The sequence below is a fragment of the Pyrgilauda ruficollis genome, unplaced genomic scaffold, assembly GCF_017590135.1.
Source record: "Pyrgilauda ruficollis isolate IOZ18807 unplaced genomic scaffold, ASM1759013v1 scaffold32, whole genome shotgun sequence".
Lineage (NCBI taxonomy): Eukaryota > Metazoa > Chordata > Aves > Passeriformes > Passeridae > Pyrgilauda > Pyrgilauda ruficollis.
Genome location: NW_024524600.1, coordinates 3,273,489 through 3,290,918, shown reverse-complemented (window position 1 = coordinate 3,290,918; position 17,430 = coordinate 3,273,489). Strand labels below are relative to the sequence as shown.

General features: G+C 39.2%; 1 protein-coding gene across 2 annotated transcripts; it reads left to right on the top strand.

The window, feature by feature from the left end:
• The first annotated feature begins 4,438 nt into the window (after positions 1–4,438).
• Positions 4,439–14,203, top strand: MRPL42 (mitochondrial ribosomal protein L42). 2 transcript variants are annotated; one of them, XR_005955707.1, is made up of 7 exons: positions 4,439–4,590; positions 5,662–5,814; positions 7,589–7,652; positions 8,566–8,650; positions 10,334–10,497; positions 11,730–11,841; positions 14,185–14,203. XR_005955707.1 is itself a non-coding variant. In XM_041474434.1 (6 exons), the coding sequence occupies exons 2-6, from the start codon at positions 5,733–5,735 to the stop codon at positions 11,773–11,775; spliced, it is 441 nt and encodes a 146-aa protein (XP_041330368.1). In that variant the 5' UTR covers positions 4,439–4,590; positions 5,662–5,732; the 3' UTR covers positions 11,776–11,845. The 2 variants fall into 2 exon arrangements, 1 of the variants encoding a protein (XP_041330368.1); XM_041474434.1 differs by lacking the exon at positions 14,185–14,203 and having other exon boundaries at positions 11,730–11,845.
• Positions 14,204–17,430: the final 3,227 nt, after the last annotated feature.

The window sequence follows — 17,430 nt, the reverse complement described above, 5'->3', positions numbered from 1 at the left end:
CAGTGATGAGATGGTGTGAGATATGCTAAAGAATAAAGAGGGCCTACTGACATAAGCCTTGATGTTTACTCTGCGTGTTTACAGACTGACTTAAAACAGAAATCTGTCTGTCTACAATGCAACTTGAGAAAACTTGAGAATTAAGACCATAACTAAACTACAGTGTCTCATTAGAAATTTGATTTCTACATTTATAGGATAACCTTATATAAATTAAGATACAGCATTTCAGGAGTAGAGATCCATCTATCCCTATTGTTAAGACACAACCTTTGCAATGAAACACATCCATCCATTCACAAATTCAGGTCCACTTCTAGGTATGATTGTGTAGTACCTTGCCAGTTTAAAAGGAAATAAAGGAAGCCAAATGCTTATTCCTAGGAATATTTTGAAACCTTGGTTTCTATTAAAACAATAAATGTGTATTATATTCAGTTTGCCAATGATCTAACCTGAATGCTTTTCCTAAGAAACAATTTCCTAAATATGCCACTGCAGCAAAAAAGCTAGAACAGCCAGGTCCTAATTTTCCATTTCTCAGAAGGGCTGGGCATGTGTGTGTGTGTGTCTGTGTGTGCAACTGCTCACACAAAACCCATGCTAGTACAGATGATATCTCTGATTTATAAATTCGTTCTTCTAAAACAGAGCCAACCAACATAGTCCTGCCCTCATGACTACATAGCGTCTGCAACCTGACTATAGCTCAGCCATCTGATCAGTTGGAGCATTTCCTGGAGAAGTTTGTAACTGACTGTTGGAGTAAGAGCAGGTTGGTGGTTTATCTTCAGTAAGAGAGCAACTAGAAACAAAACTTTCCAGGTTTCCAGAGACATGAAGTCCCAGAGGTCTGGAACTCAGCAGCAGTGCCTCCATAGTATCTCCAGAGGTAAAGGAAAGAGCAGCCTTCCTGTTGAGTGAATACAGACTGAGCGACTCCCCTCTTTGCTGTCTACAAGCTGCTGAGGCAGGCAAGGGCCTTGGCAGTTATTAATAACCCCATCTCCAGACATGCTGGAGAAGTGTGTAGTCACGCTTCTGAGCTGTCCTTAAGCAATTCCCATCTCCCTTTGGAAAGCTGTAATCTGTCAGAACATGCTGCTAAGAATACACTTGCAGAACATTATGCGTCAGGGAGGGGGTAGACCTCATCTACTATCTCCTAAAAATCTTTTTATAGAAACCACCTAAAAATAGCCTGGAAGCCTAACAGGGTATGTGGTTCAGCTTTTAAAAAATAAAAAGAAAAGTTCTGTGGTACCTTCAATTGCAGCTTCTCAGAACTAGGATTTAAGTTACAAGATTTGTCATTACAGCATGTTCTAAAAGCGCACATTGCCAGAATAAAATCCTTGCAGAAAAAGACTATGTCATTGAAAACAAGCAGTACAGACTGTAGCTTCAAATTAAAGCTTTTGTTGATCTTTACAATCTCATTAATGAATTAGCTTCTTAGCCATTAACAACTCAATGCCACCAGCCTATAATATCCCACCATTAGGAGACTTTTGGTCACATTCATCAGGAACATTAGAAACTCTACTTTTTCAAACTTGTGTCTGAGGAGAGCACATGTACCTGCAAGTATGTGTCTGTATGCAGTCCTCAGGAGGTACAAATGGCACTGAAGAGTAAAAATTGTCTTTATTAAAGCAAATAAATTGATGTAGGAAACAGTACCACAGAAGTCTTATATTGTAATCATGACTAGTATACTCAAGCATATCAAGTTTTAGTATTTTGTACTGGGAGACAATCTCTAAGGGGCTAGGGAGGTTTTTAAATTTTTTTTAGAAGTTGCAGCTCCATATAGAGAAGATTTTTAGAAAGTGTCTTGCACTGGAAAAAAAAGACAGGTGAAATTTACAGTGGTCTTCAGTTGTGAAGGGAGTTAATTTCAAGTTTTCCAATGCACAGCAAAGAATTTTTGTCTTCTGCATGGGTGAAAAATGCCCTTTTGAGAAAGCAGCTAAGAATCAGAGTTGTCAAGTAGTCATCATTATCCCTGAGTTTAGGCAATCTTTTAAAGAAGCTATGACAATTAAGTCATAAGCATCTTTGAGAAAATTCAGAGAAGCCTTAATTTTACTTAGTATTTCCTAGGAAGGAAATTAAGACCTAATGTACTTGTCAGAGGTTCACACACAAACACACAAGTAGCACACACTGCATTTGCATACAGGTGTGTAACACTGCAGCTGACCAGGAGAAAGTAAAGAATTCTGAGAAGTTTCCACATTGTCACAAATTGCTCCTGAAAACACTGACTTTGAAATAACTCTGTTTACCCCCACTATGCCTATGGACAAGACATTCCTGAAGCTCACTCTTTAAATGAAAATTCATTCCTTTCTTTTACTTGTTTCAGACAGTTTATTGCCATTTTATTTTTTCAGCACTCAGTCCTTGAGTTTAAAATCCTCAGAGTGTTTTATCTGTCCATCAGTAGAACCACTGTCTTGCTTGTATTGGATGATTGCTTCATTGTATAGGATGCTGCCCTCATCCTATACAGTACAAGGATTTCCTTGTGGGAATCATAAGCTAGTACACAGCAGAAAATACATAGAACTGTGTTGCTTCTGTGATCAGATGCCTCTGTATCTGCACACAGAAACTTGCTGGAATTACAAAGTGAGTTGTCTCCACAAATCTGGAGTAGCTTTGTAGTGGAGCTGTGATTTCTCACCTTGGTTGCATCTCTTTAAGTAGTATGTAAAACATTTGGGCCCATCTCTGCCCCCTTTTTCTATGGTGTAATGAATCTAATATTGCAGGGAGCCCCAAAATGGACGTCTTCCATCTTCCTTCATATAGAAGAATACTCAAGAAGAAACCTTTGTCAACACTACTGGAATGGATCAGCTCTTGACTACTGATTTCTGGCTATGCTTCTGCTATACTGCTGGAAATTATCAATGTAACTACAACTCTGCAACTACAGACCAAAGTTAAACATTGCTGAAATTGTGAGGCTTTCACTGATGACAACACAAAATTGCAGTGCCACACTTAATGACCAGAAAAGATGCAATCGTTGGAAGCTTTCTGGAAGAGGTTGCAGCCTTTCAGGAGACACTAACCAAGAGCGTCCAAAAGGGTAATGCTGTGACAGGAATGAAGACACAGTCTGCTGATGTGACTTAGAGGCTTTGTGGATGTGTAAATGCCTAAAGTGTTGGAGCCATTCCAGATACTAGAGCAGCAGGTCAGACAATTGATTTTTGTCTTTTCTTCTTGTCTTTTATCAATGTTGTGTAAATATAACCTTGTCTTTGAAATGCTTTGTGACTCAGTCTATGAAAGAAGTACAGCAGGTAGCCCCAGAGCAGCAGTGTGCCTGAGACATTCAGGTGAGTTTTCTGTATGCCTTGAATATTGGAAACGTGCAATTTCATCTACATAAAATCCACAGGCCTTCCCTGTGGAAGATTGTTACGGGTACAGTGAAGATCTGGCTGCCTGAACAGAGGAAGCTGCTGCAGCCACTGTGTAATTTAAGCTGGAAAGCAAGCAGGCTATGCTTGCCTGCTTGTGAAATAACCAATAATGTTAGAGGTGTCCCTTCGAATTATGGGATTGGAGGGAGTTATTTTGCAGCTAATATAAGACTATGGCACATTGGCACATTCCCAGGACCGGCAGGTGCACTGCTGCCTGTTGCTGGGGCGTTGTGCCCCCTCCCTCAGCTGAGCAGCTGCTGGCAATGCTGAGGCTGCCTCAGTGCCTCCACTGTGGGTTTGAGCTCCCAAGACTCTCCCAGCACAGGGACCACCAGAGTGCGCAGTCAGTGTTTGACCAAGGGTCCCATGAGGAGCGGCTGAGGGAGCTGGGGGTGTTTAGCCTGGAGGAGGCTTAGGGGCCTCTTCATTCTCTACAACCACCTGAAAAGAGGTTGTAATAAGGTGGGGGTTGGACAACCTGTGACAGTGTTGTCCACAGTGGCTAATTCTTGACTTTTTGCACACCAGGTAATGAATCTGGGTTCTTTTGGACAACAGCACAAGAAGAGGCCTCACGCCAGGGGAGGTTCAGGCTGGATCTGATGAGGAATTCCTCCACAGGAACGACTGTTAAACATTGGAACAGGTTCCCCAGAGAGATGGTGGAGCATCACTGGAGGTGTTCAAGAAATGACCGGACATGGCGCTTACTGCCATGGCCTAGCTGTCAAGGTGTAGATGGGTCAAAGACTGGACTGGATGATCTCAGAGATCTTTTCCAACCTAACCGATTCCGTGAATTTGTGTGTCCGCTTGCTCCCCAGCCCGGCCAGGCACCGCCCGGCCTAGCTCTTCCCGCAGCCATATTATTACGAAGCGGCTGAGAGCTTGTCACTGATGCCGGAGCAGCGCTGAGGGCGGGAGGCGAGGCGGGCGGAGGCGGTGCCGGTGCCCGCTCTCCGCCCGTACTACGAGTCCCGGCGTGCCGCGGGCCGAGCCGCCGCCGGAGCCGGAACGGGCGCGTGGCGCCGCTTCCGCCGGCGGGGCTGGTGGTGCCCGCGGGGGAGGCCGGGCAAGGCCGCCGAGAGTGCGTGCGTTCGGAGCGGCTGGGCGCTGGGCGGCACGCTCAGGACTTTTGTAACGGGTACTCATGCTTGCTCTGGAGGATTAATGACTTTGTTTGTAGTGCTGAATGTCTTCGTTAGTTCTAAGCCTCGGGTTTCGTGCTCCCGCGTGTCGCTGGCACACGCGTTGGAGTTTCCTGTGCGCTGTCCCAGGAATGGGACTGTTCCATTCCAACTGGAGCGGTCTCGCAGTGGGGCCGGGAACGGGCTGACCCCTGTCCTTGCACCGGGATCCGCCGCGTTCCTCGCACCCTTTTTGTTAATGAGCTTCTGAGGGCAAGTTATGAGCAGCTCTGTAAGTGCTGGTGCTCCACTCACTTCAGCAGCATTGGCACAGATAAAAAGAATGCTGAATAATTATATGTCGAAATTGGAAAATGCACGTTTTTGATGATGTTCTGAAGCCCAAAATATGAAGTACTTTTGAAAGGTTCTTGTTTATTTTTTTTTTCAACGTGTATGTCTTTAAACTGTTTCCAATTACATTTTTTAGGTTTCATTGTAAGTTTCTATTTAAAGCAAATTTTTTTTTCCAATAGACAGTAAAAACATAAGGTATCCTGCTTCTGTGAAATTTTGGGTAACATTTAAGGTATTCGAAATGGTGTTTCTGAGTTTTCAGGTGTATTGCTGAGATGGATGAAACTGATTAACTGCATTTGGAGAGTTTTTTAACTACAGCAAGTGTAGTCTGTAAATATTTCTATTTTTGTACTGGTTGATGACATTTACTGTTATTATATATTTATTGTTAACAAGAAAAACATATTTCATGAGTAATTTTATGGAGTGTGCAGAAGGAAGGATGCAAATTTTCGGTGGGTGAGTACCAGTAGAAAAGCCTGTGAGAAGGCACAGGCTTGGAAGCTTTTTTTGAAAGTTGAACCTTCAAAGACTCTTTCTCAGTAAATAAAGTCTTGTGCTATTTTTGACTGTTAAGGAGACAGGTACCATTATCCTAAGTGATAAGGACTTCTGAACAATTGACAATGAAGAATTATGTTGCACATTTGTTTTTTGCTTAAGATATTCAAGAAATTTAATTGTTAGTCTTTTGTATGCTGAATAGTTACAAAACTGGTTTCTTTCAGAGGGTGTTCTGCAGAGAAAAAGTTGTTTGAGTTCCGTCTTGTCCAGGACTGGTTTCCTCTCTGCTGTCACCATGGCAATGTCACTTAGAACTGCATGGTCCAGCCTCCTTTGGATGCGTTCAGCAGCAACCTGTAGGCAGGTCCCACTGCAGAGTAAGTAGTGATGAAATTGTGGAAGTCCTTAAAATCTGTTCCTTGAGAACCTCTTTCCTGTACTGTTTAAAGTAATGGAAACATGGAAGTGATTTTTCTATTTGAACAGAGAATCAAGTCTGTCAGTCCGTGCTGTATTCTAATAGTAATCTAAAGGATATCTTTATTTGGTTTTTTTCTTTTTTTGTGCTTTTAAAACTTTCATGGTCCAAGTAGGATGCTCCCCAAATTTATTGATTAGCTTGTAAATACTACCCTCTTACCACTGATTATCATTGAAGATTTAAATTGATTTTTTCAGACTTAGAAAAATTGTGAGAAAAGGCTATAGTAAAATGTCATTACTTAACGTAAGCAGAGAACAAGTAGAAACAGGCAGTACTATTTCTTAGATTTTTGTCCGTGTTTTAGATGTCAATACAAAGACATAGGGAAGATAGTAAAGGTGGTAGAAAAGACAGTAATGGAGAAAATAGAATAGACATATTACATTTTAGAGGGAAGTAGGCAAGGAAGGAAAGAAATTTTAGGAAGACATACAGCCTAGTTGAAGTTTACCAGAACTCAACTCCTTAATAACTAAGAATAGTTTAATTAGAAGAACTGAAGAGTGGAAGTGCTGACAGTAATTCTGAATTTAAGAGTTTGCATCTAAAATATTTCTGAGAGGACAATAGCTACACAAAAGTTTCTTCTTGGCTTTTTCAGCCTTTGCAGTCTTGACACAATGTATGCTCTCTCCCTGTTGTAGGAGCAGCCATGAAGAATCCTACTTGTATGAAAAGATGGTCTAAATAAAATAATGTCGGATAAAGTTGAAACCTTTTTATAACTTAAGAGAAAGCTCAGAACATGTGAAGACTTGTTTCTTGTGATCATAATTCTGTTCTAAAAGCGTAGTTGTTGAAAAAGCTTTACTGGACACAGAAACTTCCATGTGGATTTGTCTCAGGTTGTGGCAATAAAGGAGGGGGGTTCTCAGTGGAAGTCAACTCCAGGCAGATCCCAGGCCTGCCTCAGGCCCGCATACCTGCATTGTTGTGGAAAGCAATGCCTACAGGATGATTCCTGTGTGAGGGGCTATTGAACACATTATATTAATTGTGTTTGGACTTTTGGATCTTTAAGTCTTTTCCAAATTGTTCTCTGATTCTATTTAAAAAATGGGAATCAAACCATGGGGAAGGGACTTTGAGTGGTCTGTGATCCAAGCTCCTGCTCAAAGCAGGGTCAGCTCTGCAGTCATATTGGGTTGCTCTGGGCTTGCTGGGTCTTTGAAATCTCCAAGGACAGAGAACTCACAAACCTGCCTGAGTCTGAATCCCCCTGGCTGGCTGTCCTCATGAGGAAAACATTTCTCTACATATCCAGTCAGAACCCCTCTTGGTTTTTATAATAAATATTGCTATGAATGAAATTACAACCTTCCCTCTAAGTCCTAAGGTTCTTTACATATATAAAGGATATTTCCTAATGGTGAATTCTATAGGTGTTTTGTTCATATAGTGGTTTTACTCAGGAAAACAATGCAACTAGGAAGGTAAGTATAGGTCATAGCTGCCTGCATACTGTGATTTTTTGATTACACTGCTAGAAAGCTGTGTACTAAAATGAACTTCTGTTTAGAGAGTATTTGCATTATGTTAGTCTAAAACTGAATATGATTATAATCCCTGATTAAGACACAATGAAAATTGAAAATGTAAACATTGTTAATTTGGCACAGCTCTGCTTGTTTCTACATCAGAGTTCTTTACTTGGATTTTTATTGCAGATGGAGCTGTGTATCATGCTTGCCATAAATCTACATACTCAGTTCTCCCTGAAGACTACAATTGGTATGTAAACGTGCTTTGATGTGTGGCCTTTTCCTGTAAAGTTTATTCCAGGGCTACTTTCTTTTTCTGTCCTGAAGTCATCATATAATAGTATCAAACACATCTATTACCAATATTGGATATATCTAATAATATCAGCTAAAGTACTGTCTCTGATAGTAATGATTGTGAAGTTAATGTTTCAATGTAATGAAAAGTCATGCAGGACTTGTTCTAAACATGTTGATGACTCCCAGTACCCTTGCAGTTTTGTTTGTGGAAGAGCAAAATTAGCTTAGAGTAGTAATTTCCATTGATGCTTGTTGTTAAGACAAGGTCCAGATGTTTTTGTGTTGCTGCATGGGAAATCTGTGTAGAAATGGGAAAAGATGGTACAAATATAGTCAGAAACACTGAATTCATGTCACAACAGTTTTAGGAAGCTAAATGTGTCATGGGAAGGGGAAGGAAGGTGAGAAAAGTTACATTCTCACAATGAAACTCTCAGTAGGACTTCTTGTCCAGCATTTTCTACATAACAGAAAAGTTAGAACCCCAAACAGAGCTTTGTTTCCTGTTATTTCATTACAGATCCCATACATCTTACAAAGCCATGCTGCCCTAGAGATCATTATCCCCATCTGTTCAGAGTTTTATATGCAACTATTTAAGTGTTTAAGATTTTTTTTTTCCAACTCATATTTCCAGCTATTTTAATAATTTATTTTAGCCCCTTTTTTCCTCTCCATTAAAAAAGGAAGATGACTGAGGAAACAAAAACTTGGAGGTTTGGATCAAATATTTGTGACCTTTATTTTATAGAAGACTATTAAGGATTCATAAATGCAGGGTCAAATCCAGTTTTCTTTGGGACATGAGCTGCTCAGCTGTTCAGTACTTCTGAAAGTTATGAGTTTTTTTTTAATTTTTATAGCAAAGTGGAACTTGCAGTGACATCCGATTCGAAGACAATTGTCTGCTACCACCCTTCGCTTGAGATTCCATACGAGCATACAAAAGTACGTCCAAGTGTGCACATTTATATTTCTTACTCTTGTAAAGGCATTTAGTAATTCATAGGTTTGAGTCTTTAGAGCACGTTTTTTAATTTGAAATACTTTTTAGTATGTGATCAGCACATCTGTGAAGTAAATGACTGATGAATATAGCTGCTGCCACAAGGAGGAATTTACTCTTAGGTGAATTGAGGGAAGGTTGTAGAGTGAGAAAAGCTCAGGTATCACAGCATACAGAAGTTTTAGTAGAATTAAACAAGGTACTAAAACACTTGTGCACTACAGAGAAAATAGTGTCTGTCTACATGGGTACTACTCAGAGAGGATGATTGGAATGCAGGTTATGGTTCACATGTCCTACTGCACAAGAGAATACACAGAAATACTGCTGCTACTGTTTTCAACTTGAACTTTAAGTTCCATTCAGCACTGAGTTCATAAAAGCCACAAAGAACTTTAAATATTAATTTTTATCTATCAGTAGTACTTTTAATGTGTTTACATTGATGAAAATAAATGTAGTGTTGTGGTTTAACACCTAGATAAATTTTTCTAGAGTACACTTTTTGTTTGAATTTCCAGTTCTCATGTGCTAGTGAAATACCGCGGCTGGCAGCTGTGTTGCTGAAGTACCCAGTGTGAAAATTCTCCATTGAAACCTAAACCATTTTAGCACTTTTTGCCTGCAAATTGCATAGCAATATTTTTAAATCTGTCAGTTGCACATACCTCAAGAAAAACAAGTGTAAAAGGCTAAAAGAAGGGAAAATACTTGTAATAGTAGAGTAGTTACATTTTCAATTGGAAACAAACAACTTGGTCTTACCTGTTGCATAAAAAATTAGGAGTGACATTCTTCTCAAAGGTACATGTCCTCTAAAAGATTTTTAGCAATGATTATTGTGTTCGAGGGTCCCCAGGATGAGAATCTTGACTCCATGTTTCAGAAGGCTGATTTATTATGTTATGATATTATATTATATTAAAATGCTATACTAAAACTATACTCAAAAGAATAGAGACAAAGGATCCATCAGAAAGCTAGAAAGGAATGGAATGAATAATAAAAACCCGTGACTCTCAGAGAGTCTGACACAGCTGGACCATGATTGGTCATTAAGTAGAAACAATTCACATGGACCACTGAAAGATGCACCTGTTGGTAAACAACGTCCAGAGCACATTCCACAGCCATCAGATAGTTATTGTTTACATTTCTTTTCTGAGGCTTCTCAGCTAGAATAGGAGAAAAATCCTGGCAAAGGTTTTTCATAAAATATCATAGTGACAGATGGTTGCTGTGAATAAAATTCTGACTGGGAATGGTGTGGATACTTTTGTGTTAGTGGAACTGAAGCTGATGATTCAGCTAGTGAATTATAAGATTGAGATCTGAAACATTGACTGGAGGAATGCTGGTTTTAGGGGTAGGGTCATCAGCTTTAGAACCTGGGGTAAATAGGTGTGTCTAGACATACCTGCTCCACGGTGGCATGGTTTCATTCGAGCTGGGAAGGTGGGGACAATAAACAGCCACTGCAATTGCAGGTATTTTTCTGTATTTTTTTTTTGTTTCAGCTGTTAGATAGCATTACAGATTACTCTTATGTAGCTTGGCTTTTTTACTTTCTCAATTAAATTAAACAAGGAGAAACAGGACATACATATACATTGCTGTTTTCTTAGCCCATACCACGGCCAGATCCAGTGAATAATAAAGAAGAAAACCTTGATCAAGTTTTAAAATCCAGATTGAATGAAAACGAGCTAAAGAACAGTAGAGGTCCTACAATTGAAGAGCTCAGCAAAATGTTTTACACAACAAAACATCGTTGGTATCCTGTGGGACAGTAAGTATTTTCAATTTGTCTGTTCTTTGGGAAGTAAAGGGAAATACAGGAATAATTTAATGACCAGATTCAACCTAGGATGAGTTACGTCAGACAAGATACCTCTAGCATTTGGGCTGCTACATAAAATTTTCAATGCAGTGTTGGGTAAATGGAAGACTGTATTTAATGAGGGTTTTTTAAACATTGCTCCTTTGATAGACTTTGCCACTTTTTTTCTGTAAAATATGTGACAGTGTAGAAATTTCTCATACATCCAGTTAGCTACTGCTTTGAGTCATTTACTAAGTTCCATACCAGAATCTAATATGTAAAATACCCTCAATGGACATAATCAAATACAGCTTGGAAACATGCATTGCCTATTCCTTAGCAATCTCAATGGGATGATTCTCAGAACTTAATAGTAGAGGTTTTTCATTTGGAATGGTGAAAAGTGCTCTTTGGTGTGCCTTGTATTCAGAAATGGAGGAGGAGGAGAGGTGCACCTATACATGATTGAGCTTAAAGAAGAACTCTGGGCATTCAGGTATACTAATGTAAACAAGCAGCATTCTGGTGTGTGTTACACCCTTCCACTCCATGTTACACCATCTTTCAATAGCTGCTAATTTTAGAGCTACGGAGACATAATACAGGCAAATTTTTTTGTTGTTGTTGTCCACAGAAAACTTTTTAATTAATGTGCTTTGGGAGTAGATACAAGGAATGGAAAGATAGGACTTTTATGACCAAAGGGTAGCTGTCACTTTGATGAAGATCAGACAGGATCTGCCTTGTTTAGCATGCATAATTATGAGGAAAGTATGGTTCATTATTTGTTCAGAATAATTTGGTTTTTAGTTTTTCTACAAAATATTACACTATTTAACATACAGTCTGGCACAGCTCCTTTGAACTTCTTTGTCGTTTTAGCCAAAGGCAAGGCTGACCATGTAATAAAATTAACTTCACACAAAGGATTAAGAATAAGCAGCAGCCTTTGTGCCTATTCAGCTGTAGAACTGATTGGATTATTGCGTGCTTGTAGCAGATGTAGCAACAGAAATGAGTAGCATTATGTAACTCCACAAACAACAGAGATGACATCTAATGAGTGGTGATGGATTGTGCTCGTGTGTCTTGTATTTCACTTCCTTGTGTAACCTCAGATCACTCACTGGGGGCAGAAATAAAATAAAAATAAAGGCTGTCCACAGCTTGCGCTCACTGCAACATTTTTTTTCTTTTAGGTATCATAGAAGACGCAAGAATCCTAATCCTCCTAAAGACCGATAGCGAAGATAACTTCTCGTTCATCAGGACTTTGCTGTTAATTTTGTTTGGAAATAAAAGTTACAGAAGGTGACATGTTTGGCTGTAACAGAACATGCTTAACTTGATTTGACTGTTATTTTCTACTAAAAGCAACAAAACAGGGAGTCAGTGAAGGCAGGTGTGCATTCCTGGTCAACAAATGGACTAGTCTTAGATCAGGATGTTATGCTTAACTTGATCTGACTGTTATTTTCTACTGAAAGCAACAAAACAGCACTGACAAAACAGGGAGTCAGTGAAGGCAGGTGTGCATTCCTGGTCAACAAATGGACTAGTCTTAGATCAGGATGTAACAGGGATGGAGTGCTCGGATTAAATTCAAGAGGTCAGAGGCTTATCATTGGTCAAGTGAATCCATACAAGGCTTGTGTGAAAATGCGAAGTATAGAAATGGATGTGTTAGAGTTTGGTAGTTTTGAGAGGGATATTTTTTTTCTTTTAGGAATCTAGTAAGGTGAGCGTGAATATGGAAGTATTAATGAAATAGTATTTATGAAAAATATTACATGAGGTATTTGTGAAAACAAATAGTTTTTCTTCTTCTGTTACACTTGTGAGATACTTGGTTCCATGTTTAATTCTACATCAGCCAAGTGATTGTATTTAAGCCTGTTGTTGGGGCCACCTTGGTTAATTTTTAGCACCCAAGACACAGTAACTTGCTCTTCTAAATCATCCCCCATTCTCAGATATCTGAGAACTTCTGTGTGGATTCATCGTTCTTGGGGGTCTTTTTGCTTGTTTAATCAGACCCCAACTACCACTCAGTGAGGATGCTGTGTTCATACATAAGTTGGAATAGCTGTATCACAGTAGGAGTTTGGTCTGATTCTACTTCATTGCTTTAGCATTTAGTAGTGCTTAAATGTTCTTCCTCATGTAGTATTCTATGTCATGTAGCACTTTTTTTCCTTCAGGAAAAGGGAAAAAACCCCTTTGTTCCAGTCTACAGTTTTAGGCATCAGCCCTCTAATAGAAAGGGCTAGCTTGGAACATTATGCTGCTGCAGAGATGCCAGTGACTTCATAAAGCCTCCTTAGTAGATCCTTCTAAATAATCAGAAAATAATAATCTCATTTACATCATATATTTTTATTGCATTTCTCTTCCAAAGCAATTTGAATAACCAAGGAAGGGGTTTGTTTTTTCTGTTAGTCTAGTGTAATTTTGCCAGGGTGCATTTTCTACAGATTTTGCTAGACATTGAGTACCACGCTTCTTCTCAGTTGACATGTTGAGAAACTGTTAGTTTCTAAAGATACTACTGAATAACCTTTTTTCCCTTGAGCATCCTTTATGTGTGAAAAAAGCAATGTTGGATGTGTGTAAAAAGGCTGCTTTAAATACTTGTGGAAATTTATACAGAAAACTAGTGCCAGGTGCATTTTTAACTCCAAATGCTGAGTAGCTGATAAATGGTTTATCATGGCAGAGCATGAAATCGTTTTGCTCCTTTGCTCTGTTGTGCTTAAATCATATCAGAGTCCGTGCTCAAGCCAGCATGAGCCAGGTGATTTTGCCTCCTTATTAATGGTGCGTTGCTCACTATATCTGCTGTTGTGAAGTAATGTCTGTGAGGTCTCTGTGAAGGATGGCTGCTTAACTCTGTAAGTTCACTTGCATTAACATAATAGTGGCTTTTTCTGCCTGGAATATAACTTTTTAAATAGATTGTAGCAATTTGTAACACTACAAACTTTGGTATTTCATCAATTTGTGGTGCCTGGTATATATATTCACCAGAGGACTCTCAGATGTACATCAGAGAACTTACATCTCATGCAGTGTTTTATGTTCCAGTGCATAAAATTGAGTACCTTTTATTTTTGGAGAGCTGATACCTAATTTGTCACTGTTTGACTTCAGTGTAAGAAGATATATCCTTGGACTGATTTAAACTTAAAATTATTTTCCCCCATTCTTTTTCGCTTACTGCTGCCTAATGCTGCTAAGAAATTTTGCTTTACAGAGAAACCTTTACAGTCATAACCTTCTGTTATGACATTTGTCTGTTCTTGCCTGTCAAACCCTGTTTGTGACCAAACATCCACAATCACTGTAGAAATACTTTTGGATGCTTTTCAGGCATTTTGAGAGCTAAAAATCTATGATGTGCCTGGCTGCTATCTTTAAAGTACTTCCTCTTCTGACCAGTGGCTGGAGACTGTCTAAAGCACATGTTCACTACACCTACCCTGTGCCCTTTTGTTACTAATTTGTAACATTGATGTTTTAAAATCTGTATTGTGATGCTGCTTTCAGTCTTACTGTGTTTTCTTTTACTAAATCTTTTCCCTGGGTTACCCGAGGCACAGCACAATTAAAATACTACTCTCACAGTAATCTGAAGCTCTCTTCTTGGATTTCTAGGTCTCAAGCAACTGTCTTTGTTTCTCTTCACTTGAAAACTTGGAATTCAGACTCCATCCACTTGATTATTGTTCCACTTTCATGCAAAAAAAAAGAAAAAAATTTTTTTGAAAGTTAGTTTGGGATTTCTGTTTTCTGCTGCCCTTGTTCTTTTTAATTGGAAACTTAAGTTGTGTAAAATTCACAGTGTTAAGTCTGTTTTGGCACTTTGTATCCCAGTTTGGGCACTTAGCCATTTGTTTTGTATCTAGTAGCTATTGAGTTCCAGAGCATCTTGGGCTCGCTGCTGAGGATAGTAGACAGTCGGGTACATCTTACTGAGGGATTTTTGGTTTTCAGAGGTCTCACTAAAAGTCTCCTCAGGCCTTGCTTGGCCTGCATGCCATTAGAAAACTCTGTTTCAGTCATGTATCAAAAATTTTGCCCTTAACTTGCAGAATCACAGAATTGTTAGGTTTGGAAGGCACCTCTGGAGATCATATCGTCCAACATTTCTGCCAAGGCAAGGTCACCTGCAGCAGGTGACAGGAACACAGCCAGGTGCATTTGGAATGTCTACAGAGAAAACTCCACAATCTCCTTGGGCAGCCTGTTCCAGTGCTCCTGCACAGGAATTCAGGCCATTTAAATCGCAGTTCAATTAATCTTGGTGCCTAGTGAAAAGAATTATTTCCTCTCCTCTAATTATCCCCAGATTAAACCAAAACGGATGCTTTTAAGCCGGTGTTTTCCCTTGGGTGAGCGCGGCGGGAGCTGCTGTGCAGGCGGTGCGTGGCTCCGGCGGGAGGCAGCAGCGCCCGGGGCCGGAGCGGGCCGGGCTCCGCGGGCAGCTTTAGCCCGAGAGGCGGCCGTGGGCTGCTCCCTTAGTGACACTCGGGAGTACTGCGGCAAAGGCAGCTCCCTAGCACCTCCCAAAGGCCTTGCGTTTAAAGGGGCAAAGGTTTTTTTTGCCTGTTTGCTTTAACTTTTGTAGGGTGACTCAGAGACAAAAAAAATCTCCACCATCCCAGTCTGAGGAAAAAATAAGTCGACAGTGGGGCAGTAATGTGACCCATGTGACAGGTGTCATGACTTTGTTTCACTTCCCCATGATTGCAGTGAAGGCAGCAGTTACCCACCTGCCCATCCACCCACGCATCCTGCCCTCCCTCCCCACCCCTCCAGTTATTAAGTTCCATAGGAAACTTCTCTCTTGCTGCTGTTATAATCGGTCTGAACTTCATCTGTCATGTCCAAGTTCTTCTGTACCACAATAAATTGGTGTGGCAGGTCATTATAAGCCACAGTAGCGACTGCTTCTCAAAGCCAGCAATGCATTTCTCAGTTTCTCCAGTCTATGAATTTTAGCAGCTTCTCTGCTGTAATTTCTCACATGCTCATTCCATTCTCAAAGCTAAAATGAAGTTATAAAATGGAGAGATAAAATAGATGTAGGCTGCATTCCTCATCTGTAATAGATGATGTATGTTTTATTTTAATGCTACAATATAACAAAATTGACCTAGAGCAAACCCAGTAGTCACCAATATAAAGGAACAAGTTGTGTACCTATGACACATAAAATTTGGGATTATCTCCAAGATTGAGACAGATACTAATTAGGCATCTAAAACTGAGTTAATCTTCACAGGCTCCCCTTATGGTCAGTCAACTGAAAAAGTACATGCACAGGGCAGTTGATCTTATTTTAACATTTTATTGTCTAGAATATGTCACACAATTCTCCTGTGAAGATGCATTTTCCTTTTCTGTGAAGGGAGGATGAAGATGTTTTTATCAATATTGGGGCCTTTTTTTTTTTTTTTTTAAATTTAGGAGCACAACTATGCAAAATACTCTTAAAATTCAGATAAAACCATTTTTGATGTTTCTGCTAGCCTTCAATAGTATAAAGTCTGTATATAGGAGCTCTTAGTTTTCTATATAGAGTAATTCACACACATTTAATTTGTAAATGTGCACTGTGTATGAGATTTTAATCTCACCTTGTATTTAATCAACCCTGTTATGCTAAAAATAATAAGCTGTTTGGAGAAATAAGGTATTTATTTCTATATCTTTCTGATACCTCTTATGAAATGAGTCTATTATTTCAACTTTTATCTTTAGGTACTTCTACAAAAACAAACATGATAAATTATGATTTACTGGGCAATTTGCATGGAATTATCTGAAACTTTAAATACAGTTGATACAGAATTTTAGTTCCACTGTGTATAACTGCAGCTGTTGGAACACTGCAGATCAGACAGTGGGAGGTATGTGGAAGCTGGATGAACTAAACAGCATGTTTGGTCAGCAATTTTGCATCTCCTGGCTTCTGGAGAAGTAGAAGTTTATGGCCTGGCATGCCACTTTATTAAAGGTCATGATGTAGGTGTATGTATCACAAAGTTTTTCATTTTGTAGAGGCAACACAAGATGTTGGCACAGCTAAGAAGCATTGCCAACTGGTCTTTATGAAACATAAATACAGAAAAAAGTTGTGCTTATATTCATCTTTACTACTTGACAAGATGAAAAACAGTGTCAGGTCAGAGGCAATTTACCTTTTAAATAAGACCAGTTTTGACTGCTACCAATGTTTAATTACTCAGCAAAAGGATCCTCCTACCAGCAAAATATGAGAAGATTTTAAAAATTCTGCAAGAACTTGTTTTTAGCATCTCTTCTGGTAAAACTAATAAAATGTTGACCATGAAAGTTACAGAGGAAAATTAAAAGAACAGTGAAAAGTTAGTGCACTAAGCCATTACCATGTTGAATAAAAATTAACCTAAGTAAAAGATTAAACTATTGAAGCATGACCCTCCTGTACAAACATGTATTTCCTACTCACTAATGGTAGCAAAACAGAGCTTAATAGTTCCATGCAAAGATCAGTGTTTCTTAAACAATCCTAGTCATTAGCACCAAGTTTTTTAAACACTGCTGAGATTTCTTGTCTTAAACACTGCTAGTTGCTCATTCAAATGTGTTTGATTTGTTTAAATAAATAATATGCTAAGTACTGTTTTTCTGAAGCCAGCTTCTGTAGGAGTTACACTGCATTAGAGCTGTGCTGCAGGAGTGCTCTTCACTTTTGCTTTAGTTAAGACAAACTGATGGTTTTTATTGAATAATAAACAAATGCTAGGAAAAATATTTCCTTGACCCTTAATTAGTTAGCATTTCTTTGGTTGGTATCAGTAACATAAGGCTTCATATCCTTTTTAAAATTTATTTTGTAATTTTTAATACTGACTG

What these genes read in the sequence shown, in the direction of transcription:
- MRPL42 (XM_041474434.1), top strand. Translation starts at nt 5,733, where the DNA reads ATGGCAATGTCACTTAGAACTGCATGGTCCAGCCTCCTTTGGATGCGT. An exon ending in TAGGCAGGTCCCACTGCAGA is followed by an intron (nt 5,815 to 7,588) that starts GTAAGTAGTGAT and finishes TTTTTATTGCAG; the next exon opens with ATGGAGCTGTGTATCATGCT. An exon ending in CTCCCTGAAGACTACAATTG is followed by an intron (nt 7,653 to 8,565) that starts GTATGTAAACGT and finishes TAATTTTTATAG; the next exon opens with CAAAGTGGAACTTGCAGTGA.